The 27,197-nt window shown below is 38.9% G+C and overlaps 3 protein-coding genes and 1 long non-coding RNA gene across 5 annotated transcripts; all 4 read left to right on the forward strand.

Annotated features, from left to right (window-relative positions):
• The first annotated feature begins 4,069 nt into the window (after positions 1 to 4,069).
• On the forward strand, positions 4,070 to 7,065 carry LOC146476738 (neuropeptide Y receptor type 1-like). 2 transcript variants are annotated; one of them, XM_085114163.1, is made up of 2 exons: positions 4,070 to 4,194; positions 4,681 to 7,065. In XM_085114163.1, exon 2 carries the CDS (start codon positions 5,019 to 5,021, stop codon positions 6,042 to 6,044), a length of 1,026 nt encoding a protein of 341 aa, XP_084970289.1. In that variant the 5' UTR covers positions 4,070 to 4,194; positions 4,681 to 5,018; the 3' UTR covers positions 6,045 to 7,065. The 2 variants fall into 2 exon arrangements, with proteins under 2 accessions (XP_084970289.1, XP_084970290.1); XM_085114164.1 differs by lacking the exon at positions 4,070 to 4,194 and adding an exon at positions 4,244 to 4,363.
• A 5,642-nt stretch (positions 7,066 to 12,707) lies between these two features.
• Positions 12,708 to 14,540, forward strand: LOC146476739 (uncharacterized). The gene is made up of 3 exons (XR_014865540.1): positions 12,708 to 13,006; positions 13,158 to 13,222; positions 14,470 to 14,540. It is a non-coding gene; the product is annotated as an uncharacterized LOC146476739 (long non-coding RNA).
• A 4,515-nt stretch (positions 14,541 to 19,055) lies between these two features.
• LOC146476740 (galanin receptor 2a-like) lies at positions 19,056 to 20,386 on the forward strand. Its single transcript, XM_085114166.1, has one exon. The coding sequence runs from the start codon at positions 19,275 to 19,277 to the stop codon at positions 20,232 to 20,234; it is 960 nt and encodes a 319-aa protein (XP_084970292.1). The 5' UTR covers positions 19,056 to 19,274; the 3' UTR covers positions 20,235 to 20,386.
• Positions 20,387 to 25,319: 4,933 nt separating this feature from the next.
• On the forward strand, positions 25,320 to 27,197 carry LOC146476741 (QRFP-like peptide receptor). The gene has a single exon (XM_085114167.1). It carries the CDS (start codon positions 25,992 to 25,994, stop codon positions 26,973 to 26,975), a length of 984 nt encoding a protein of 327 aa, XP_084970293.1. The 5' UTR covers positions 25,320 to 25,991; the 3' UTR covers positions 26,976 to 27,197.

Raw genomic sequence — 27,197 nt, forward strand, 5'->3', positions numbered from 1 at the left:
TCTAGTACATAATCTTTTTTTTTTTTTTAGAAGACACAGAGTCAGAATTTGGTCGTTACAAAGGGCACGATAAATACGTAGAAACGGAAGCCTCTAGACAAATATTCTCTGGCAACGTTCTCTGACAAGAGAAGTCACATGACCATGCATTGGTCCACCAGCAGTTGGTGAACAGGGGCACTGCAGCATTATTTAGGGTCACGTGATTTGCTGTTTGAAATAATTTCCCGTGCAAACAAATCTATATTCTATCATTAGTAGAAAACACACGGCACAGCCTAAATCCCAGTTAAGTTCATAAGCAGTGCAAATATATGAAGTCTGATATATTTACTCGATATAAACATTCGTATGAACGATTTAAAAACACTTTTGCTTTGTTAAATTCAACACTTACATAAGAGAAAACGTTTTGTTATTTTAACTTTGCTTTGCCCGAGTGTCCGAGAGAATATGAAATTTTTTCACGAACTAGTCTCCTGCTCATAAAAAACTGTCTGGCCTGGGAACTTGTCAAGTAGGAAAAGCTTCAGCGGAAACATTGCCAAACAAAACTTATCAGGGAAATCTTGTCATGACAAACTTGTTATTTTTGCAGAGTCAATCAAAATAGAAATGTGATGGGCACTTGTAAAGGTTATTAACTTGTGCGAAATAACGCCTGGTTTGCATGCATGTATCGAAAAATCCCAGACGATCGGGAATTTTGCGGTTTCTCAACTTTTCCAAAATTTATCGACTTTATCGAAGGTATTCGAAGGCCACCCCAATTAACCATTGTGTTAGCTTTTCTGGTGTTACCCTCATTAAATACTGTCTTTATTATTATTATTATTATTATTATTATTATTATTATTATTATTATTATTATTATTATTATTATTATTATTCCCCATTATTTGGCATGGGTGGCTATAAATCCGGAAAATCTAGAGCGTTTCCATTTTCCCGATGCGTCCTAGATTTCTACGATGGTGAGTGATTATTCCCGACATATGAAAACATAAATGTTGACTGTCAGGGAGCATGGCGATCGTTAAAATCGGTACAGGGCCTCCTTAAACCTCAAAAATTCAAAATGGCGAACTTTCCCTAGCTTCTTTATTCCGACATCTCCGACAGTCCACCGACACTTTTGTCCAATTTCAGTAGCAGCTGGGATGATTCGGAAACAACGCCTCCGCCGATTGTCTGGGATTTTACGATATGTGAAAAACAGGCGTAGACCCACAAACCTCTGAAAAAAAGCTGCCCCTAGCTAGCCCTTCCTATTAAAAAAAAAAAAAAGAAAGAAAATCTCGAGTGATGAATCACTTCAAGTTGATAAATTTGAAAGGAGCAAGTCTTTTACACAATAACCAATCATTCAATTGGGAGGTATTGACCACAACTTTTAAATGGTGCTTTTATGTTTTCCTGGATACTTCTATTCGTCCTCAGTTCTGAAGATAGACAACGTCTAATTGTTACATGTTGAATTTTGCGGGTAAGGAGAATATCAGTTAAACTGGATGACTGGACTTCGTAAGTGGTCCAAGCAGAAACGGCAAGAAGGAAGTGTTAGGGATCAAATTAGTTATTCGTCTTCCCTTCCTCTTTTTCCCATATCGGTTGAGAGAAGATCAACTGAAGAACAACTTTTATATTAACTTGCAAGTACCATCACTCACAAAGACACTGCACTTTTATCACAACTATATCCGTTCAGACCTTTCAGCACATTTTCCTTCCAAACGAGCCTTTGGATGCCCTCATCTAGCCATGTCTCTTTATGGGCGAAGATGCTGGTGTTTAACAGTCAGTGACAAAGAGTGTAATTGTAGTCCCAAGGAAAACCTTTATGTTTTAATATAGCATCATCTTTGCGTCTCTCAAGCTATTTTTCTAGAAAATGGAAAAGTTTTGCGTCGCTGTCAATCATCAATGACAGCCAATAAAATCTCTCGTTGGTTTACTTTTTACCTCAGAAATCGAATGTTGATTAAAGGTGCATTGATGTTTTTAATAAACTGTCAGTGGAAAGAATGTAATTGTGGCCAGCCAAAGCCGCCGCCGCCACGAACACAAAAATAAAATGCCACAGCTTGAATGCACTTCCAACGTTTAATGAAGAAGAAAAAGGCAAAATACGAAGATGACGTTTAATCCAAAACAAGTGTGCTAGTGAGTAATTCGACTGAAATAAAATAACACGGGAATTATAAATTACAAACTGAAAAAAGCAACAAGAAATACGTGAAATAAACAAACCGAAATATACAAGCAAACAACTGAGAGAAATACTACAAAACTGTGGCCATAAAAAAACTAGAAAGTAAAAATGAATGTGAAGAACGCTTCCCAGCCAGGGGCGTAGCCAGCCATTTTTTCCATTTAAGCCCAAGTTGCACAGTGTAAGTCACGCGGCCATCGTCCAACGTAAGAAAAAGGTGTTCTTACAAGTTTTATCCAAAGCAGTCAACAATCTTATCCTTTGAAATAATAAAGATGCACAGCGGATTCCTTTTCTATGTGGGATTTTGGTATGTTAAAAGGAAAATTTAAAATTAACAAAGACCGCCTGGCATGATTATGTTTATGACTATTACGGACTAGCCATCAGTCAAATGCAAGCCTACTTGGTTTGCTCGCACAGAAGTCGCTGGTGACTCTATCGGGGTTAATCGGCATCTCCCTGTATACGTGCACAAGAGCCAGAGATGATAGTCGCTCTGTCAGCGTAGTGGACTGCAAGTGTGTTTTCACTCTTCTCGTGGCGCTAAATGATCTCTCTGGTGTAGCAGTGGACACTGTCATTGTGAGGAGAATAGTAAGCACGGTGGCAACCATTCAGATAGAGATCTTCACTTGTTCAACTCAGTGTATCCTCCATGTTGTTTGGTTTTCTCCCCCTCTGCAAGCGCCCATCTCGCGATATCTGATAATTGCTTGGAAACCTCTGTGAATCCCTGCCATGTTTGCCGCCCCATCATACCCTATGCGTGCATGCGGTCAATATCTATCCAGGCCATAGCCCTGCTGGGTCTCTAGAAACCTCTCGGCTAGCGCCTGTCCTGTGGTCCTGTGGTCTCAGCTTGTACAAACCCAAGGAACTCCTCCCGTACCTGCACCTTCTTGTTGTCTTCTTGTGTGTGCAACACGCTTTATTTAGTTCTCTTGCTGATTGATCAATTGAAGTCATTGAAAGCATTTTGAATGATCAGCTTATGTCCGTTCTACTTTCTTTCTTACAATTACAGGCGCACAGCTGTCAAAGCCGCTGTAAGGCGAAAATCAACAGTCATGCAACTAAATTTTCGTGCGCAAAACTGTTTCAAAGTTCTATAGTAACAGTTCTATCCTTTGTTTACCTTTCAGCATCTTTTAATATCTAAGATCAAAATCCATTATTTTTTTTTTAAAATAACACGTTGATATAGCGGGTATTCGCTATTGCATACTAAGCAAAAGAAAATACGGCCTTACGGCTAATTAGCTAATTACGAAAATTCTTATTAAGCCCGTGCTTAATGGCTTAAAGGCCAGCTACGCCCCTGCAAGCTGAGAAATATGCCCGCTCGCAGAACACGGCGCAATACAAACTTGAGACGGAAAGAAAATAACCTAGCTGGAAAACATTAGCTTATATAAATGTTTATGTAACACACTGAAATAATTCCGTGCAAACTCCTTAGGGATAAATTGATTTCTAGGCGCAACAGTAATTGTAGCCCTTAGGGCAAGCTTTATGTTTCAATATAGCATTATCTTTGCTCCTCTCGATCTATTTCTAGAATATGGTAGTATTTTGCGCCGCTGTCAATCATAGACGACAACCAGTCTAGTTATTACCTTAGAAGTCGTATATTGATTAAAGGCGCATTGATGTTCTTTATAAGCTGTGGGTGGATATCATTAATTTCTCAAATCCAATAGGGAAAATATCTTGAAATGTATTTGCAGGTAGTGAATTAAAGAAGGATGTCTCCCGTCTTAAATTAACGCCATTAGCGAATTAAACACGTCATCAGTAATGCATCATTTACATACTTTTGATCATTCCCTACAACTGCTAAACAACAAAAGCCAGATAACATCTGCTTTTTTTCCTGATCATTGTACCCGATATCATCACGTCAATGAGCCTACTTTTTTGACGATTGTGTTTGAGGTATTACCAGGCTTATGAAAGATCGGAGATACAATGTTGGCATTGTAAGTAATACCGACGTATCTTTAGCATTTGCAGTCCGCGTCGGTGCACATTGTGGATATTTCCTCAAGAAAAAACTTAGGAAGTGAATTTCATATGCGATTTGAGAGGCTGAGACCGTATTAAAACCAAAACGTCGCCGAGTATGTTCATAAGCTATGTCATATTCGGGTTCGTAAGTATAAGACGATAGATCGTGAGATAAAAATAGCGCAAAAACTCAAAAGACTGCCTTGTCATCCAAAGCTTCACCAAGTGGTTGATGGTTTTAACATTAATAATTCATTGTTTATATTTCTGGCGATGTTTTAAACAGTGTTAAGGGGAAAACTTTAATTATTCCGCAAGCAGGATATCATGTTGACAAAAGAGAAGCTCTCTCGGAATAAAGCGTTGTCATTGCGCAATTTAAACGAGATGTGAGGTTGGCACGAAATAGACGATTAAAGAAAACTATATAAAGTAACTAGATTTCGTTCCTTTCTCAGAGTTTCACCTATGCTATTTTCCCTGCGTGTGACTGGTGTGAGCCAAACCGAACTTTTCTTGTCTTCGAACTTTTCCTCATCTTCGTGTTCTGCCAACAAAAGGTATTAAACGTCGCATTGGAGGGCAGCGTTGGAATACGAAGAGGTGAGAACTCAACATATTACTGCGCTGTATACAAAACCTAAAACGACAGGAAGAATTTATCTTTTCTTTTGCGTATTCTTATTATTGCCCAAAACAAGTACCTAGCACAGATTTAACAAAACCAACTGCTACTGCAAGGAAGAGAATTGCCATGTACTCCAAAAACTAAAAGCGAAACTTAGTACTGAAGAATATGGGAGCAATTGAAGGCATTTCTTTGCCGTTGGTTATCTTTGGATCTTCCTTCTACTTCGTGGTGTACACATTATCTATCGGAGGAAACTGTTTTGTCCTATCAGTCTGCTACCGAAGACGTCCATCTTCGCTGAAATGGTTCATAGCCAATTTGGCCATTGCTGACTTGACATTCGCGCTGCTGAGCATATTGGACATAATAAGCTTTCTTTGGACCTGGCTTGGCGGTCAGGTGACATGTAAGGTACAGTGTTTTTTGATTGAGGCCTGTTACACTACTTCAATAATGACTCTTGTTGTCATAAGTTATGAACGAATCAAGGCAGTCGTCGATCCATTCAGTACAAGATTGAGTGACCCGGTACTCGCGTCTAAGAAGGTGCTCGCCTTGTGGGTAATAAGCCTTGTGGTCGGCTCGCCGTTGCTTTATGCCTATCGAATAATAACAGACGACAGTAGTGGTAAGGTCGTCTGCACCAACAAGCCGTTCGGAGATTTAGAAAGGCAGATCTATTACAGTATCCATAGCGTTTGTTTTTTCATTGTTCCTTTAATATACATGATATATGCCCAGACCACAATTTTCCATACTTTACGTTCAAGTGTACGGACTTTTCCATCACAAAACTCTTTTGCAACATCGTCAACCAACAGACACCGCAAAGTTGCCAAGACTTTAACAGCCCTAACCCTTGCCTTCGTCATATGTTGGTCGCCTTTCATGATTTTCCGGACGCTGATGTATTTCTATGTGTCGAGTGAGGGACACATCTGGAGAGCTTCTCAACTTCTTATTCTTGCAAACACAGCAATAGATCCGGTATTGTATGGAATTTACGGAGAAAACCTAAACATAAGACGATCACTTCAACGTTTTTTCATGTTTTCCTGCTTTCCAAAAAAATCTTCGACAGTAGGGATTATCAGCTCAGAGAAAGGGAATGAGCTAATCGTGAGGAGTAGTTCCAAGATAACCAGGTTAAACGGAAGCAAATTGACTAACTTAAATACCAGTGAACTATGACAATTGAATGGTTAAAGCAAAATATCTACATTTCGCCTTTATTTAGGACTTAAAATTTCGATAATTTCTGTACCAGAACTAGATTATAGATATTCTTTACTCATTGTGACAGAACGATTTCGAATTCTTGAAGGAGAAAATGTAGTTTATCTACAGACTTGCTGAGTAATTGCGAATCATGGTGAAAACAAAGGCACACACCCCCATACTTATGTTAATACCCAGTGTGATCGAACGCGACAGCTGGCATTCTTTGTTGTCATTTATTTTTACCCTGTTTTAGTCTGCATGTGTGGGTGGAAGCCTTAAGACTGAAAGTTAATGGCTGCGTGCAAGGCACAGCAGGTGGCTCTTCGCCCATCAGGCAGTAAATGGACTGGCGTTCCCACGGTTTGCAGGAAGCCGGCATATAATAATGCTTCCGTTGGGAATATACAACACTAATTCGAGTGTTTTAAACGAAAATGTAGTAGTTTTACTGCGCTGTTTGTTCTAAATATATTGGCGTTAATTTGTAGAACTAGCATTGATTCATTCTCGACTACAGTGAACAGCGGGTAACCACTTACTGGAGAATTTCGTGTTAGGCAAATTTACCTTTCTGCTCCATTTTAGCTGGAAATTAGCCATAGCAAGCTATTTTTGGTTACTTTCTGCTACGTGTTACTTTAACAGCTCATAAAGAAAATATTTAAAATAAGACTGTAAAACAACAACAACAACAACAACAAAATTAGACTGCTATCTACCCATCATGTGGCCCTACAAAATGATAAAGGAACCAGCTCCGTACATAGTGGGATCAGTTCTCAGGATCAGTTCTCAGAAGTCTTAGAGAGCATCTAATCAGTATATTGGTCAAATACAAAATGGCAAATAATAGGAATTTCAAACAAAAGGTTTCGTTTTCAGGATCGAAAATTTATGTTCAAGCACAAGCTTTCGATTTCCTCACGGAATCTTTGTCAAGTAATAGGAATTTATTTATCAAAATGTGGGAGAGGAGAGTGAAAATATAAGGGGGCTTCACACTAGAGCTTGTAAGTATAATCTAAGTGCACTTGAAACCTACTTTGAGTGTGAAGGGGTAAAACCCACCAACTTGAACTTTACTTAGTGACCATGGAAACTTCCGCAGTTCAAAGAAGCCGAAGTACGCCGCCAAGTATGGCCAACACCACACTTGAGAACGTACTTGACCAATAGGGAAAGGGAAACCAATTGAAAGCCACGTGCTGCGGTGCCAGGACAGATAAACATTTTGCCGTGAACTAAAATTAATTAAAAAAAAAAAATCAAAATGAATGGTTGGAGATACGCCTCGCAGTTTGAGGACTCCATGGAACAGTCTTTTTTGAAAGTAAACATAAAAAAAGAAGGAAAAGCCGATTTAAACTTAAGATCTTATTTGAATTTCATCTTTACGGACAGCCTGAACCATCGATTTTCAGTTCAGAAGATGTCGTCTGTTCTTTTGTTTTGTCGCCAAGTACTCGTAAACAATGAAGTACCTATGCATTTCCTGTAATGTTAAAACTCTCTGAGTTAAAATTAAAGACAAAATAAAGAGTAAACAACACAAAACGTTTTTCCGTTGTAAAGGCCTCATGATTTTGCGGCGAGCAGTCGCATTCAGTCTGATTTTACCGCGAACGATGATTGACAGCTTGTGCTTCAAGTGTATACTTTGTCACCAGGTGTGAAGCCAAGTTTTCTAAAGTGCGACTTGAGATTTTCAAGTGCACTTGAATCAAGTGCTTACTTGAAACTAACTTAGCTTGTAGTGTGAAGCCAACAATAGAATAACTTAACTACGGAAGTGAAAAATAAAACTTTATTAAGCCTTTTAGGAGATTAGTACGATAGTTTACGTCAAGAATCCATTAGAAATATCGACTGATGTCTAGATCTATTTTAATTAGTACAAAAGACAAAAGCAAATGAAAATGTCACGTTTGGAAATACAGTCGGGCCTTCTTAATACGGACACCAAATGGAAGAACGAAGTATCCACATTACAGAGGTGTCCATATTGCAGGGATAGGATTGTATGAATTTTGCGGGTATCTTCCAGACCAAGTAAACTGTCGAAGGTGTGCGTATTACGCCTGGAGGTATCCGGCATATTTTTTGATTAGAGGCTTCCGCAAGGCGGACAGGTTCGACCAAATAATCATATTCAGTAGCAACTTTCGAGAAGTTAAATTGTAATATGGAGATTTTCCTAGAAAATTGAAGTAGTAGAGATTCTTTAAAGATCACCTATCATCATATGTTAGTAGACATAAAGCGAGGTTTGTGAAAGTGTGATCATTATAAAATATAGCTCGCAGTTAACAAATACGAAACAATGGATTCACTGACTGAAGGAGAGAACAAGAAACTGAAGGGAGCCATTGATAACCCTTTTTAAACAAGAAATACATGGGCGGTCTTGCGAAAATTTATCAGCGCAGGCTCAATCATTAAATCGTGGAAGACGCTCTTAAATGCCTATTGACCAGCGTCAGGAAACAATTTTTAGCACTCCACATCAATTTCCCAAGCTCATCTGTTAAATGCTTCAAGTTTTTTTTCTTTGTTGAAATTTATAGATAAAGGCGGAGTGAGTCATGCTTTCTTAACAAAATTCCGATCGGTAATATCATTCTTTTTGTGAGAGATTATTTTAAAGACTCTTGTAATTTTAAGCAATTTCACAGAAGGGTTCAATCTGATCCCTCATTTAGGAATTCAGATTTACTAGTGCATAAAAATTACAAAAGTGCATTTTGCATTGTCATACTTTTGCCTTTAAGCCTGATTATCCATTCTATATATTTTATGCATTTCTGTTTTGTAGGTTAAATAGGTAATAGTTACACACGACCCCTCAAGCATGTAATGCTTTTATTCTCATCGTGTTTAAATAAAGGATCTTACTTACTTACTAATCGTTATTCTTTTAAGTTCCTGCTGACATGCAAAAGGCAAATTGATGTAGGTAAATCGCTAACAGTAAGTACCTTTTCTCTAGTGATACTAATCCATAAGACGTTTTAAAAATAGTCAATAGATTGAACATTATGTTCAACCTCACTCCTCCCCTCTTCCCCAACAACTAGCACTGTTTGTTTGCCCTCCAAGTTATCCTTGACAAGTTACACGACTTAATTTAAAGTAATTTATAAACGACTTAATTTAAAGCAATGCAGCATCTGCGCCAATTTTAAACAAGAATTTCAAGCATTGAGAAATAACGCTTGTCAAGAAAAATTAGAATTCTTGTTCGTTCACACGAAGTATTACTTTTCTATGTTTTGAAGAGATAGCCAATAAACTACAACCTGTTTGTTTTCCAAATTGGAAAACAAATCTTGTCAGAAAAAATTGCCGCTGTGCAACACTGACCAGCCTAGCTTGATCTGAGCATAGTTAACAAAAAGTAATGGTTATGACGCCCTACAGACTTTTCTATTATATATTTTTGTTAGCATTTTTGCCTTGATCGTGCAAAAAACGCAATAAATTTTAAAATGTCTCGGAGCAACTGACCAATAAAAACGTTCATGGTACGATGTTTAACTGCAATGTAAACGTTAAAATAAAGGACAGCGCACGATTGCGGCCCTTCCGACAAATTGTGTAGCACCTTTCGGTGTTATCAACTTTGAAGGCGGCAAAGTTTCATAACCAGTCCCTCAACTAACGCTGATTTGTGGAAAGTGTAAATACAGAGGGAAATTGTTTTCATTTGCGGGGAAAGATGAACACCTAGTGTTACTAGAGTAAATGTAGAATAAAAACAATATTCCTTAAACCAATAATGCATTTGGCAAAGAACATAATTGAAATGCAGATTTTCCTATTGCATGATTAAAATTAATGATGAACAACTCGCGAGCGTTATGCTTTTAAATTCCTGCTGGCACGCAAAAGGCAAACTGATGTAGGTAATTAATCGGAAACAGTAAGTCAGTTCCTAAATAATGAAGACTGCATGTAGTGAAGCTGTGGGATATATGTCCATGCAAACTCAAAACTATCATAATTATTATTCATTGCCTCTCGATGTTTACTTAAAAACTCCGGATCAAATATTCTTTAAACCATTGAACCTCATTATCAATCGAGCTTTTCCTGATAAACAGAAATAAGTGAAGACTCTCCAACACAGAGTATAATTAACAATTATTCCATGAGCGCGCGTTGGATATGAGATGGTAAATAGCCAACGAGGCGCGAAGCGCCGAGTTGGCTATAACTAATCTTATATCCAACAAGCGCGAATGGAATAATTGTTTTATTAAATTCTCCGCGTTTGGACATTGCTGTTGAAGTTTACTGAATTTTTCTATTTTAAGAAAAAATTTCTTTCAAATTTAAACGACCGGATGTTGACGCAACCTCCGACCAAAGCGCGCGAAACCTAATGATCACATGACACGCGAAGCGCCTTGCAAACGGAGTTGAATGAAAAATCGAAAGCGAAGAAAATCGGACACAGTCGGACATATAAAATTCAAGAAACGTTAAAATGTACGAATTATAACCTTTCTGAGACTAGCATTCAAGTGCTTTTGAAGTTCCAGCTCATCGAGAAGCGTAATAGTCGTGCACATTTGAGCAAATGCTCTGCTGCGTGATGCCGAGCGAAGGAAGAGATCAGGGCAAGGACGGCTTTTTTCATGCTGAATTGAATTCCTCGCGGACGATTTAAAACACTTCAGGCAAGTCCAAGTGTACGAAGTACAACCTCACTGAGACAAGCATTCAGTGCAAGTTTTTAAACTTCAAGCTTATTTGAGAAGCGTAAGAGCTGTGCACATTAGTGCAAATGTTTTGCGGAGTGATGCAGAGCGACGGAAACGAACATTATGGCCGCCGCTCGTACGGATTTCATAGATGAACCATCTGAAGTCCTCGTAAATTCGTAAAAACATAAAGACAGGCATGAAGCTCTTCCTGAGAAATTTCTTCAATTGGCTTTAACCTCTTACCGCCAGGATTTGTAAGCCATCCTGAAATTTTTGAAGGTAACTGGTTGTTATTGTTGTTGTTATGTGATCTAAAAAATCGTAAAATCTTGTAATTTTGAAGATTTTAAAGGAAACTTCAGAGATACGTACCATTAAATAGTGTCATACCGAACTTTGTGGCTTTTATTGTTGTTATATTGAGATGGCATTGTTTGGTATTTCTTTCTTTTCCTTTTTTTTTTTCTACATTTTTCCGAAGAAACTTTTGCTTCCCGCCGAAAAAAAAATTTAGCTTAGCGACACCTGGGGCTTTCGCTTTCCATATAAGGTCAAACTACGGTATATGAGCTGATAACCGAGATTTAGTGAACCAATCAGAACGCTAGAAATGCAATATCCGAGGCTGAGAATTTAATAATACACAGTAGACCACCGCTAACTCGAAAGCCACTTCGTATGGACACTGTTTATCGTTTTTTTTTTTCTGATTTGTGAGGCTTTTATTTCTTTGAGTATTTAAATAAGAGACAGTGTGAGTTAACTATACTCTCTAAAGGATAGTTTGCAGTTTTCTGTAATTTGACTGGTTCTCTACTATTCAAACAAACTTGTGACACATTTAAAACGTCATGCCTTATTCGGAAAGCTAGCGTTTTCAAAACATCTAAAATTGTATTTTTTCTCCTGCATTCTTTTAGCATCTGATTATCCTGACCAGGATATTTCTTTTCGTCTTCTGGAGTCCGGGAGGGGGGGGGGGGGAGGGGTGGAGCCTCCCCCCCCCCCCCCCCCACCATAACTTCATAAGTAAGAGGGCATTGGAAACGTATCTATTCAGGCAGGCGTGTAACCTGTGGCATGTTTATGTATTTTCCACTTCTATTTATTTTTCTCTCTTTCTCCTTATAATCTTTATCAGCACGATGAAATGTAATTTTAATTTTATCATGTTGTAATTGACATTGTGATGGTACTGTTATTATATTATTACTGTAAAGCGATTATGACAAGTAGTGGTTTTAGCGCTGTATAAATAAATTTATTGTAAAAAGTATAAAAGCTATGGCAACGAGACTTGGTGGATAGATATTACATCCAAAGATGTTTATTCTGAAGTTAGCAGTCAAGAAGTGAGGACGTCATATGATGTGTAAGGACATCATGATTGCCAAATGGCGACCACCTTGAGCTCTCTGGATCTTCCCAAAAATTCAGGAAAGCGCCAAAATTAAACGAAAAGTAACCAAAACGTACAGGCGAACACCAATGTAAAGGTGGATTTCCACGTAAATTTTACCATGTGTATGGATGTACATTGGGCTGGCTTAACGTACGTAAACAAAATAAGAAGCGACGTATGAACGGCTTCCACTGTCGCGTAAATTTTATGGTGAATGGATGTACATTTGGGCTGGCTTTACGTAAGTAAACAAACTAAGAAGCGACGTATGAACAGCTTGCGTAAACGTAAAAAGTTGAGCGCTGTTCAACCTTTTTACGTTTACGCACGCGGCTCATACATCGCTTCTTATCTTATTTACGTACGTAATGCCAGCTAAATCTAATGACCATGGCCATTTCCAGCATTTCTGTGTGTTCTCTGCGGAGTTAATAATATTAAAAATCCAAAGGATTTTGGCGCGTCCTGGAGTGTAGTGGATCGCGGATTTGCCTACTCTTTTGAACGAATTATAAATAACTGCACTTTGCCTATAATTTATTTAGGATCCTGGATCTTATCCTTACTTGTTCTCACGGGACTGATATATCGGTTCGTGTGAACTTACATACAACGCGCTGGGACCCAAAGGTCATTGACATTTCTACAATAATAGTTCTTCAACTTCTCGCTCGAGAGGATCCAGCACATCTCATCACCACATGAGTCCCAGGTTGATGCAGATGAGAAACACGTAATATACAACAGTCAGAAACCAGCTGTTCTCAGTTGTGACCGTACAACGGCAATAATCTATAAGCGGAAAGCCTTGTAAAGCTTTTTTGGTGTAAACTGATCCGACTCACTGTGAAGCTACAAAAACGGAAGTTTGAATTCAGGTCACGATCACTCTAAGCAAGCGCCTAACTATTATAAAGAGCTCAGATGTACCCGGGCTGTACATACCAAGCACTCAAATATCAAAAAAAGGTAAAGAAAGATGTCATCGACTTTTAGAGTTCCCCGAATGGACCGGAGCTTTTCAAGTTCTCCACGCACAAGTATGCCAGAACACAGTGAATCAAACATTTAAATTATGTGATTAGATATTTATGCGTGGTTCAATTCTACCTGTTACCATCCCCCCCCGGGCACACCCCCGGGCATTTGTGTACTTGACGTCCTATTCCCCACCCCCGGGCACACAGAAAGAGACAATTCCCCACCCCCGGGACTCATGACATGGACTAAAAATAAACTGCTTCGTTTTGATGATTTATTTCTTTATTTAAAAAAACCAGGACTCTGAAAAATCCTAAACTTTTAGAACAATTAACTCCCTTCCGAAGTAAAGCGAATATTATAAAACTCGACACACACACTAATACACTAGGAGGACGTTTCAACCAAACTGCCTCGAAAATTGAGATTTGTCTCTACAAAACAACTCTTAAATTCCTAGAAACAATATGGAATAACGTCTTTTGTATTTTCAGTGCAAATAAATTGCTTTTCTACAAGGAGATCAAAATGGTTAACTCAGTATATTTACAACATTAAAACTGCGCCTGAAACAAGCTGAAGCGAGTGAATTCCATTAAAACAAAACCATTATTAATTTTTCTTCTGGAGGAAATCCTTTCCTCTTTTATGTTTTGAACTTAATTACTTTTTGTTTTCTTTCATCAGGTCTTCGTCAGCTCTCTGACTGCAAATTTACGAAATGTGAAAACGAAAAACGTGGCCTTTTCCGTGTGGTTCCAATAGCCACCATTGTGTCACCCCATAAGTCCTTGCGCGAGTATTTATTTTGATTTGCCCCGCCCCCCTACCCCCAGGCAAGACCACTTGAGGAAATTCCCGACCCCCGGGCCAGACGGGGTGGGTTTTCCCGGGGGTGTGCCCGGGGGGGGGGGGGATGGTAACAGGTAGAATTGAACCACGCATTATTGCTAAAAGGAACGTCAAACCAAACATTACAACAATCTTTCCACTTACTTTAGTATTCAGCTTTCTAAACTCGGATCCCGCTGAAAAAACTTATGGTCCGTACTTGTACATGTGTCTCTGACTCCCATGGCACAGACAGTTCACTAGAAACTTTTTAGCGGAATCAATTCTATGAACCGTTTCTCGGTGCACTATGCCACAAATGATTCTATGACAAAGGCCGGAAATGTGAGGGGAGTATATAACATATTTCTTTTGTTTAATGACTGTGTGCTGGCAGAGCTCGTCACAGAATTACACCAAAAAGGAAAAAAAATACATTACGTAGTACGTGAAAGACTTGATTTTACTTGTCGAGGCTCTTGTCTTCAAGAAAAGTAGCATGGGAGACTTCACACGAGCCTAGTACGTGACGAAGTCGGTATCTGGGTTGTATACGCTCCCGGGGGGGTGGGGGGGGGGGAGTACTCCCCTATTTGGGCTATACGGGGACGTGCCGCTGGATAGGGTATGGTTTTTGGCCTCTCTGCCCTGAACAGGGTATATAATTTCAAACGAGTCTGCCCTGGACCCGTCCTAGACAGGGTATGGTTGCAGGGAATGGTTGCAGGGACCGTCGTCGAGTATTTGGCAATCCGAAATCAGAGACGTTAGTCTGTATTTATTTTAGTGAATGATGCTTCACGTCGATTGAGTTTCCACTTATGGTTCACCGCTGCAGGAGCTCCTGACCGCATCGCATATAAAGAGAGAGAGAGAGAGCGATGGAACTAAAACTCACTGAAATCGCGCTAAATCGCCCTAAAAACCACATAGGAGGCAAGAAATACACAAGAGAAGTAAGGTGGGTGATTTTTATTTAAAAATCCGATCATATTTTTAGCCCCTAAAATAAAGCGTTTTTCTCCCATACAAATCCTTATATTTTTCAACCGTTGCGTAACTAGCGCTCATATTTCGAGCTTGGGCTACCTGTGATGGAACATCACGTCCGGTAAGTGACAGTGGGCCTTTAAATGTTATTACTAATGCCAATAAACACTTGTGTAACACAAGAGCTAGATGTTGTTCTTTGTCCTAAATAGGGTCTTAAAATAGGGGACACTGTCCTACACAGGGTAGGTATCTAAGGTTATTTCGTCCTAAACAGGGTCACGGTTTCAAACCCCCAGCGGCACCCCTCTACCCAAAAATGGGTCAAGTGCCTCCCCCCCTCCCCCCCCCCCCCCCCCGTATACGCTTCACCATAACTGTCACTGTTGCGCCGACAAAGAGCTTATTTTGTTTTCCATCTGACTTAAAACTGCACATATTCATTTCCCTGGACAAGCATATAGAACTCCGTGATCATCAGGCCATACAACTGCCTTTACAGCTTGTAATACAACGTTCGACAAAGAACAAGAGCTGATGCAAATTTGGTGTGTACTAACTGACCAACGAACAGTGGATGAATCGGTTTCTAAAAACCAGAGATTAGGCCAGTGCGACTATAAAACCGTTAGAAGACATGTTTCCCGCCGGGTCACGGTAAGAATGAAATCTTTCTTGTTGCTGCCAATAATAATAGGGTCTACAAAATATTATTTAACTTGCACAAATTTCTACATTATCCTTCTGAGTAGAATTTCAAGACCTTTTGATACTAAAGAATATTAATATGATAGGGAACCTGTTTTCAGCGGTCACCCCGTGTATAAGCGGACGCCTGGGCAAGGGTCCTGAGCCCGAGGGTGTCCGCTTAAGGACGGTGCCTACTATTGTTACTGCGCATACGTTCTGCGCATCTCGAGATAGTCGGGTTTCCTATGGGTAGTGCGCACTAATACAGGGATATTTTTGCGCGGTTTAAAACTATGCAGAGAAAGCAGAACTTATTAAATGCTTTTGGTATCTCAAAAGAAAATTGGGGGTAACCATGCATTTTTCAGAGATAATTAAGCTTCAATTTAGGAAAAAATACCATACATTGCTTTATATTTTGGCGGCTTTTAGAGATATTATTGCTTAATTATCTCTAAAAAATGCGTGGTTACCCCCAATTTTCTTTTTGGATTCCAATAGGCCTTGCTGAGATCTGCTTTTCCCGCATAGTCATAAACCGCACAAAAATACTTCGGTATTAGTAGGCACCGTCCTTGATACAAGTGTGACTGTATGACGAATATTAGAGCTCACTTGATGAAATTTTCATAGCTCCCCGCGAGTATTACTTTATTTCGTCATGACAGCGAAGCCTGCGCTCAACCCGCAACGCTCAGATATCACTTTGTTTCCTTTAATTTATTGACTTGTGCGCGAGAGATCTCTCTTTTCGCTTTTCGCCGAAAATCTTATTATTATTATTATTATTATTATTATTATTATGTTCCTTTTTTTTACATGGATATGTATTCCTTTACCGTGCGAATGAACGGAAATAACTGACAACGTACTTTCAACGTTTGGATCTATCAATTAGCCTTTTCGTACCGCGGGGCGAGTTGTTTAGTTACCGTTCACTACCGCGTCAGTAACCTAAACTAATGTTAAACTTTGACGATTTACTGAGTAGTGCTGATTTTGTGTTGTTACTTTTATTTTCAGGTGCAGTGAAAGTCACTTCTGCAATTCCAATTGCCCGGCAGTCGACCGTCACGTTTCTGCCAAAATTAAAACGGCATGTGTGATATGAGATAGATAACTGAGATCAGAAATTAAAAAAAAAAAACCTCATTTGATTTAAACTGATAATTTTGATAAGTACAGAGTGGCCCAAAATCTAATGTATTAAAACTTGTAAACATTTCAGCAGTTTATTTCCAATTTAGTAATAGTAGAGCATTATCGAGCACTTAATGTCATCCATACCACAAGATTTCATGTTTTTTATGTTATCGAGGTGTTCGTTCTATATTTCTTTGCATCATTTTTTTTGTGTGTGTAAAGAAAGTGCAATTTGTAAAATGAAGAAAATGTCTTGGAAGAGGTTAAAAGAAACGTCGAAAACTTTTCGCGCTCATCATTCATTTCCAATATTTCCAATGATGTTTACGCTGTACATTTAGCATTTCATCCAGAAAAATAACGATACAGTTTCAATGTTCACTTTGCCCTTCCGCTAAAAAATGACGTTGGGAATTTCCATGGCGATTTTGCCTTTGTATCAAAACTGACGTGGAAATTTCCATGGCTCTTTTGCCTTTGTATCAAAACCGACGTGGGAATTTCTATGACCATTTTGCCTTTGTATCAAAAACGACGTGGAAATTTCCATGGCCATTTTGCCTTTGTATCAAAAACTGACATGGAAATTTCCATGGCCATTTTGCCTTTGTATCAAAAACTGACATGGAAATTTCCATAGCTATTTTCCCTTTGTATCACAAACTGTTGTTGGAAATTTTCATGGCCATTTTTTATTTTATTTTTGTAAAAGGCAGCAAATTCTAAAAACAGACATTTGTCGCAATATCTTGCAAAACAAAGCAAAAGTTTGGCAAAAAATACCCTCTATTAGTGAAAAATTGCAAACCTACGTTCGAATTCGGTAAAATTTACTTCTTTTTATGAAAATTTTTACATACGACTGGCCGATTAACCCAAATCTTGAAAAAATACGATAAAAGAGCCACATTTTTACCAGAATTGGGCTATTTTAGAATACGACGGAAGGTTTTAGAACGTGTTTTACTAATACAGACGACGGACACTTTTCTGTGATCCAGGCGGGACTATTTGAACAGGTATAGGGTTGTCCATTTTGAAATTAGTTACAGTTAGCACATGAAATAATATTCCGTTGCTTTAAAATTGTATTCTTAAGTCTTTGTACCGATAAAACTTGTCCATTACATTTATTCTGAGAACCCTCTAGGGTACCCGTATAATAAGGACAGTTTTTTCGTATTAACCGGGTTAATCTGGCGTCCACTAAACAATCCGCTTATTATTTGGTACACTTGTAACGGCTTTGATGATATGCTGATCCGCTTTTAATTAAATTTGGCTTCTACTAGCTTGCGTTACATCTCTTACCGTACGGCTATTTTGCTGGTAAGCCCCAGTCTAGTTAGGCGGCGTTGTAGCTGTACTGGGTTTGCAATTAATTGAAAAGGGTGTTAACGCTACTACATTACGAAATTAGAACGCCAGCGAATAAACATTCACTTTAAATAAATTTAGAAGATACGACTATAGAAGCCACATCGCATTCAATTGGAGTGATGACTTTTCAACATTTTTTTTATTATTTGTACCCTTTTTATCTTCGAAACGAACACACTGATTCCTAATCACATTTTGTTTTTTAGGGGTGGAGGGGAGGAATTCCTCATAATGGTTAAAACGAATTTCGTTCAAATGCCCTATGGGGAGGTGAATGGCCATTGGACTAAAAGTTGTTAGAATTATGGTATTTGTCCTCACGCTGTTTCAGTTTATTGAATGCTAATAGAATTTTGACTGCTTAGGAGAATGAAAATCGGTTGGCAGGAGCAGGCAGTTTAAATGCTTTTTTTGTGACTCCGTCTTTTTGTGACGCCTTCCTTTAATTTCAGCTAAGGCATAATTTAAATGTGTAACTTTTGTTATATCGATGCGAAGCAGAGAAAAAAAAATTAAAAAAAAAATTCTGTAAGTTTGACCAGCTGCCACAAGAAAAGACAAGAAATTTAAACAATATGCTTCAATGAAGTTTCCGGTTTTCCATGTTTTCCAACGCTCAAGGGCAATTATATTAGCCTGTTTGAGATAAACTTTTCTAAAAGGAAGCAAATTTTGAATAGTTGTTGAACCAAACGTGTAAGTATCTTCTGAAAATAAAACAGTTCTTAACTTTTCATTACTCAAAACACGTTTTTCAGAAAAAAAATATAATTAATATTAATATTTGAATTAGCAATATTGACCTTAAAGTAGACACAGATATTAAAATTTCAAATGATATCTTTTTTGCTGTAGACACTAGATAATTTACAAAGAGAACAATTGTCTCGTCCATTACAACTGATGCTTTTAAATTAAATGTTCTTTTCTGCAAGAGTTGACCTTGGAAAATTTCACACCTGTAAAAGACATTTGTTTGCAAGCTCTTAGCGGCCGACACTGATTAATAACCCACGCGGTTGCCGTCTGTTTAAATTTTTATCGTTTTTCGGCAAGAGCGAATTAAACACTGAAATAATGGCAAGTGATGGATTTCCTGCCACAATAGTTGTAGTTTTCTCTGCGGTTTACTTGCTAATTTTCCTGTCATCCGTCGTGGGAAACTCGTTCGTCTTATCACTTTGCTACAGTAAGTTAAAAAGGCAAGCATGTTCGCCGAAGCTGTTTATCGTTAACTTGGCCGTCGCCGATTTGACGTTTATTGTTCTGACCATTCTGGATTTGATAGATTTCGTATGGTCTTGGGTTGGTGGACAGGTGACTTGCAAACTCGAAGGTTTCTTAATTGAAGTATGCTATACAGCTTCAGTAATGACCCTTGTTCTCATAAGCTATGAGCGACGAAAGGCCGTAGTTGAGCCCTTTAATGCGAGAATCCTGGTTCCAGAAGGTGCACATCGCAAACTTATCGCCGTATGGGTAATTAGCTTAATCATTGGCTTTCCCTTGCTTTTTGTCTATGCAATTGAACAAGACTACACCGATGCAATCTCTTGCGATAACATGGCACTTGGAAATTTAGGAAGACAGATCTACTACGGTTTTCAAACTGTCTTCTTATTTCTTCTTCCTTTGACATACATGGTTTACGCACAGATTATCATTTTTCGAACTTTGCGCTCCAATGTCTTTCCAAGGCAAAATGTCTTCACAACGGTATGCTCGAATCGAGGTATGCATCGTAAGGTAGCCAAGACTTTAGCTGCCCTAACGTTTGCATTTGTCATTTGTTGGTCGCCATTTATTGTTGTTCGAACATTGAAGTATTTTGACCATTTGCCAGGTAAAGGCTATGTATGGAGAGCGTCTCAAGCTCTGCTTCTATTAAACACTGCCGTAGATCCCATCTTGTATGGAATCTACGGAGAAAACTTGAGGCCATTTCTCGGACGTTTCTTCAAATGTGCAAACTTTGGATCATCTACGCGAGTGGAGAATATTGCTATGAGGAGGAGAATTGAATTGAGTCAACAATAATCTCTAACACAACAGTCTAGTATTGGACTGAGAAGAGACTGGCGGCAAAGAAATATACTGGTAGCTTAACGAATTAGTTTGGGTTTTCTTCTAATGGCCAGAACTTTGCAACGTTGATCGCGAAAGTGAATTTCGGTTAATTGTTAATTTGCATGATAACTACAAGAAACGGCTATAAGTAAGATAATATATATTGACCATACTGAAATAAAGCACGATTCAACAGATATACAAACGGAACTACATGGTCAAGAAGTAAGCAACTGACTACAAAAATCACTAGCGACTGTCAACAAAAGACAAGGATTGGTCTCACTTCATCAGCTAGGGTACTACTATCATAGATTGTGCACGCACTATTGACGAACGGAAATTCGCAGAGGTAAAAACCCTTGATAGTACGTATTTCATTTTGAGAATAACGTAAACTGTAAAATAACACATCTCGTCTTAGCCACACATTCGACACAATGATGTAAAACTATAGTTGAAATATGCCACTTTTCGAATCTCTTCGGTCATCCGGCGACTGAAATTTCTAAAAAAACTGCGGAAGTTGCTTCTGATCCTCTTGTTTATTTTTCTATTATCTATTTATTTACTAGTCGTTAAATTGCCAACATCATGAAAACGCGTCGTATCACAGGGCCCACTGAGGGGATTTCGATCGCACAAGACACATGTCACGTTTTTAATTCCAAAACATCTCTACGTTTTCCAACAAAGGTTGCCAAAATGAAATCCTTTTGAATTGTAGCCATTTTCTGTTTTCATATCCTTCTATATCCCTCGATCTTGAAATACGACCACAGGGTTCAGGAAAATCCTATTGGCGATCGTGCGAGAGACACCTCTACGATGAACCATTTTTACTTTGAATAATAAAGATTGCCAAAATGAAATCCTTTTAAATTGTATCCATTTTCCGTTGTATTCTGTTCTACTTTCTTTTTTTTTTTTCATTTATCGAGTTACTTATTATGTAATCTATTTTTAAGAAAAGTTGCTGTGATGTCTCACGACTTTACCGAATTAATTAAATACAAATGTAGAGGTAGATGGATCCCTCGATCATGTCACGTTTCCTGGCGGAAACCCTACCAGGGGCAGTACGAGAGAGGCAATATCGAGGAATAGAAGGTTCTGGAAGCAGAAAACGGTTACAATTCAGGGCCCAGTTGTTTAAAGCCCGATTAAAGGCCGATGTTCACGGTTAAGCGCATGCGCGAGCAGACCGGCTCAAAAATAAATTGTACGGGTCGACACTAAATTCGACGTGAGCTTGTGGTGAAATAATCTGTTGAAATCGTGCCCGAATTTTGATCATCCGCTCTTTGTTCTCCACTTTTTGTAATCTAGTGTTTCCTCTTATAAATATAAGTTAGTTTTTTGTAAGGTGAAAAGTTTTTAGCCGCCGAAATCGACATTTCAGTCGATGGATCGTCAAAGAAGACGTCGCAGCCGACCGGCGACGGGACGTTCTGTGGACTCTATGGAAGCACAGAAGTAAAAGCGGACAGAGTGGAGTGGATGTAGATGTCCAGTATGGTTAACAAGATACGTCCACCAACCGTGGAAAATTTGTAGAAGGATGGGTCTGTTTATAATAGACAACATCTGCTTTCGCTGGAAATGGCAAAGGTCAGTGGTTGCAGACATGTACTTCACCACAGCTGGCTTTGGATCAACTCCAGACTTCCAATTCCCCTCGACAGTACCCTGATGGCAAGTCTCCTCACAGTTTCCTTTTCCGTGATTTGTAACAAATTCTTTGCACGAATAAAACAGAGAGATTGTGCAATCTACGGTGTATGAGCGGAAGAAATATTTCACACCTTCAGTGAATTTCATAATGCCAAGCATTACGATTTCACTCGCGAGGATTTTCTTGATTTCAATCGTACTGTTTGTTCATATGGAAGTCAACTGTCAAAAACGGAGAATTCAACGGACAAACAGCATCAAACATCAGTGTTTTGCTTTGGATGGAAAAAACTGAGACGCAAAGCGAATAAATTTGTGATCAAATGTGAGTTAGTTGAAGTCGTCTATAAGCGGGCTCAAATAGCGGGCAGTAGAAAATAAAAACAAAAGATTTGCAGCAAACTACAAAATCTATTGTAAGGCATTCATTCATCTATAAAATTATGGTTACTGCGAATGGCAAACGCAGTTTTGATTTGCCACCGCAGCTGCGTTTTCTCAAATGCATTCCAGCATCTCGGAAGGACGCTCAATGTTGTTGTTACTAAACGATCGCATCTCTTCTAGAAGCTTGCGGATTTCTCGTTCTTCGCCTTCTCGCTGGTCTAGTAAAATCAGGCTATCGAACGAACACAATATAGTCAGTTTATTACCGAATGCTGATGAAATGCTGGTCCTAAGTACGTAAGTTTGAGGGAGCTTCTCGGCTTTTCGAACCGCGCGTAATCAAAAAGATCCATGCGGCGAGATAGACTGTAATACATGGTACTGATATAAAACCGGTATGCGTTCGCATAAGTTCTGTCATTTCTTGGGTGTCATGAGACATTTGCACGACGCGTTGCAAAAATCCCCATGTGTTTTACATGGGCAGCCTTTTCGTTTCTTTTTGAAACGTGATTGAAACATTGGCCGGTCAGTTTTATTTTATGCCAGCAAGTTATAAGACTTGCCCGCCGTATCCCGCCGATGTTGTGTACTTGCTTCTAATTGGTCCAAAAACAATAAGCTTGACAGCGCCTACGTCATCGTTCGCGCATGCGCCGAACCGTGAAACTCCCCCTTTAAGCTAATCTTTGGTTAACGTGAACTTTGGTTCGAGCTTAATTACTAACCCATACGAATTCTTCCAAAAAATTTTTGTCCCTCAGTTTTGCCTTTACCATTACCTTAAAATTAGCCTTAAAAACATTCTAAAAGAGTGAGAAGAAAACCTCGGTTAACTCTTAATCGCAGATTGGCGTTAATCAGCTTTCAGACAACCAGGCCCAGAAGGATTTCATTTTGGCAATCTTTAAATTTATTGCAAAAAGTAAAAATGGTTTAGAGGTGTGCCTTGCACGATCGAATAGAACTTCTTTGGACCCTGCTTGTGGTTTAGACTTAAATCACAACCAAAAAATATCACCAAAACACCAAACTGTCTCGACCTTATCGATGTTACACCGACGTGTCTCTCCTGGAAATATCGAAAATTCCCACATCAACAAAAGCATAGAACAGCTCACAGGGGAAAAAAAAAGTAAAGAAAACACGCACACACAGAAATGTGCTGCGGCAGCACCAAAGTCCTAAGACAAACTCGTGCTTGGTATAGAAACAGAAACCTCGATATAAAAACAGTGCGAAACTACTTGTGAGCACCCACTCCAGGGCCTAAGCCATAGACACGCAAGGATGAAAATTTTCCTTTCTCTCGTGCTTGAACTAACGTTTTTGTCGCTGGAAATTTCCACCGAAAGAAACGCCATATTTATTTAAGCAATATTAAACACTTGAATTCGGCATTTCATCGTGGAAAGCCGATATTACAGAGGAACGAGTATGCTTGTTTCTCTTTTGTGCATGTTCAGTTACTTTTGATTACGTATAATAGAGCTGTCGTTTTCACTTCAAAGGGGTTTTACGCTAAGCTTATGATTGCTCTTCTCATCGCATTGCCAGGGAAAAGATTCCTTACAGGCAGGTAGTTCCTGGTTATTTCATAGTACCCTGTCCACCTTATTATGTATGCAGACGAGGCCCTCGCATCAATTATGTAAAAAAAAAAAAATAGCAAAAGATCACTTCTTTCACTGCAGTTCGTGTTATGTTACTAGCTGCGGCCATTTCGAATAATTTGAGCTCAGTCGTCTATCGCAAGGAATTGTAAAGTTCGGAATATCTCAAAAAAATTTTCGACCACGCGCCGAGAATTATCTTTACGAGAGTTTTACAAATTTCCGGAGGAAACTCGGTCCCAGCCCTCACGTTAGTTGACCGCGCATAAACTATTCAAAATGGCCGCCGCTTGCAGAAACAGGTACGAAGAACGAAGAACAACAGAGGTTTTCACCCTCTCCTATAAAAACAACATTTCCAAATTCCAATTCTATTATACGGAGCATTAGCATTTATTTAACGGTCACCGTCCATTATATTGATCTCCCTTCAGTTTTAGAGCGGAGTTTGTAACTACGGAGTGACTTCAAAGATATTGCCTCGGGTCCAGGTGTCTCATAAAGTCCAATATAGTCCCATACACCAGGTACATTTTTTCGTTACATTGGAATTGGGTTCACTGAAGTAAAAATTCAGTCACATTCTATTTGTTAAAATTTTGCACACGGAACATGCCATAAGCAAGTGGAACAGTTTATAATGTGTTCTTAATCGAGAAGAAGGCAAAGTCAACTTGAACATGATCTTACATGTGAAATCAAACGGAAGTCGCCGGTTTCAATATTCGTTGAGTTATGATTTCATTTCGCACAGGGGCTCTTCAAAATAAATAAATAAATAAATAAATAAATACCTTTCGCAACAAGGACAAGAACCAACAACAAAGTCAACCCCTATATCACTCGTTAACCACTCAAACATCATATGGATGGCAGCTTCAATGAAGTGATGCTGTTCTCTAAAAGAGCCGTAGATCAAAATGCAACTTTGTGCGAAACGCAAAAGGCGGATCATTCAAAAGCATAATTTTATGTTAAAATAGAGCCACGATGAATGAAAATACACGGCAAAATAAAATTAATTAATTAAAGTACACAGCAAGACGTCAGCCTTCAAGATAACTACTTGCCTCGAGATCACTTTGCCATTCCGGTTACTTAAAACCGTAGACATGGGATAGTGACATAATTTAAATAAGTATTAGTGGTTCTTGTTAGGAAAAGAAACAAAGTTATATTTAACGAAATAGAGCATTCGTTAATGTAAGTTTGAAACGAGTGTTTCATTTCTGTAGTTTTCTGAAGTTTACTGTCGACAAAAATGTGTTTGTTAGTTTTCTTTCAAGGGCGACATTTGGCTTAGATGATTTTGGTGAAGCGATAAATTAGCACATCCAACAACAACACTTTATTAAAAATGCTTTCATCCGTAATCCTTCATGAACAATGAAGTGTTTATTTTGTAGGCTAAGCCTAACTGCATAGAGCATTGGGAAAATAATATGAATGCAGGGAAAATTTCAAGTCATTAATGTTCGATTTCACGTGTAGAGTAATTAGTCTTAATCACTGCGGGAAAAAAAGGAAAGCTATTAACGGTCCACGAAGCTTCCTCCGGCTAATTCGGAATACAAAAGCCCAAAAACGCAAAAATAACACGTCCTTCTTAAATGAAGTCACCCTCAAGGATGTTCGAAAAAGAAAACAACTGTACATAATGGGAAATGGCAGACTGCGTTTGGGCACATGTCGTATGTAATGAAGGTACAATAAAACACAACAAAAGAACCCTCTTCTTGCTCAATTTTAATTATCTACTCGCTTGAATTAAAGCTGGCAGTCGATCAAACACAGGAAATGGAAACTTGAAAGGAGGCTAAATAAAGAGTCGCAAGATAAGGCAGCATAACAGAAAAGCTTGTATTTAATATTTAAACATTGGAGAATTCGAGACTGTTTTCACAAATCGTTACAAAACACTCGAGGAAGTACCAAGGGAAAATTGCTAACACTGTCTGTTCTCGCGCTCTGTTGTTTTTCTTGGGCAAATATCCAAATTAAACTCGTAGACAGAAAATTGTGGTTTAATGTCACCTCACTTGGGAGCCGACAGATGGCAGCTAACGACGGTTTTCCGGTATGGATGGTGGTTTTTTTCGGCATATTTTACAGCACTGTATTCATCATGTCAACTATAGGTAATGCATGGGTCATCGTAACCTGCTACAAGAACCTGAAACAAAGACATTTCGCTTTGATGTGGCTGGTAGCAAATTTAGCGGCCGCGGATCTCTTGTTTACTCTATTAACGATTCTCAACGTCATCAGTTTTTCCTGGCGCTGGGTTGGTGGTGACAGCTCTTGCAAACTTCAGGGATTTTTTGTCGAGGCCACTTACACGACGTCCATCACAACGCTTGGCGTGATAACCTTTCAAAGATTGAAGGCCATCACTGACCCCTTCCATGCTAGAATGAACAGCTGGGCAAGGAAAGAACACGTTAAACTAATCATAATTTGGTTTCTGTGCTTAGCCGTTTGTTCACCTTTACTTCACATATACCACGTGGAGACACAAGAAAACGGCGCCATCGTTTGCGCTAATACAACATGGGGAAATACTGGCCGGCAAATATATTATAGTTTGCATGCGGCATTCTTCTTTGCCATCCCTTTGTTTTACATGATTCTTACGCAAACGATCATTCATCGCGCTCTACGCACAAGAGTTGTGCCCGTAATAAGCAACTCTTTTATCGAGAAATCAAACCAACGACACAGAAAAGTTGCAAAGACGCTTGTAGCGTTAACTGTAGCGTTTGTTATATGCTGGTCTCCTTTTATGATCACTCGAACACTTATGTATTTTCACTTGGCCTCACCTGGCCTTGTTTGGAGAGCGTCTCAACTTTTGATCTGCCTCAATGCCGCGTTAGATCCCATATTGTACGGTTACTACGGCGGAAATCTGAGGTCTGCATTGAAAAGAGTTGTGACCTGCAATTTCGCTGGACAACGGGAGTATTATTCTGGTAGCGTGATAATGCTTCGATCGAACGCCTCGATGTGCGTACGCGAAAACACTCTTCGAAGATAAAACGAAAACATAACAACTTAATGATATTGTTAGTTATTTACAGGCTTTCACAGAAAAGCTAAAAAAATATCGAACTTATCTTAGTTCTAGCCTGGCAGGCCAAGATTTGGCACGTTGGTGATCTAATTATAAACATTTTTCGAAAATTGCTCGCAGCTTATATCGAACTTAAACTCTGAGAAAACAAAAGGCTTTGAATAAACATTTGCAAAAAAAACAAAC

This window comes from Pavona decussata, unplaced genomic scaffold (assembly GCF_977016875.1).
Source record: "Pavona decussata unplaced genomic scaffold, jaPavDecu1.1 SCAFFOLD_73, whole genome shotgun sequence".
Classification (NCBI taxonomy): Eukaryota; Metazoa; Cnidaria; class Anthozoa; order Scleractinia; family Agariciidae; genus Pavona; species Pavona decussata.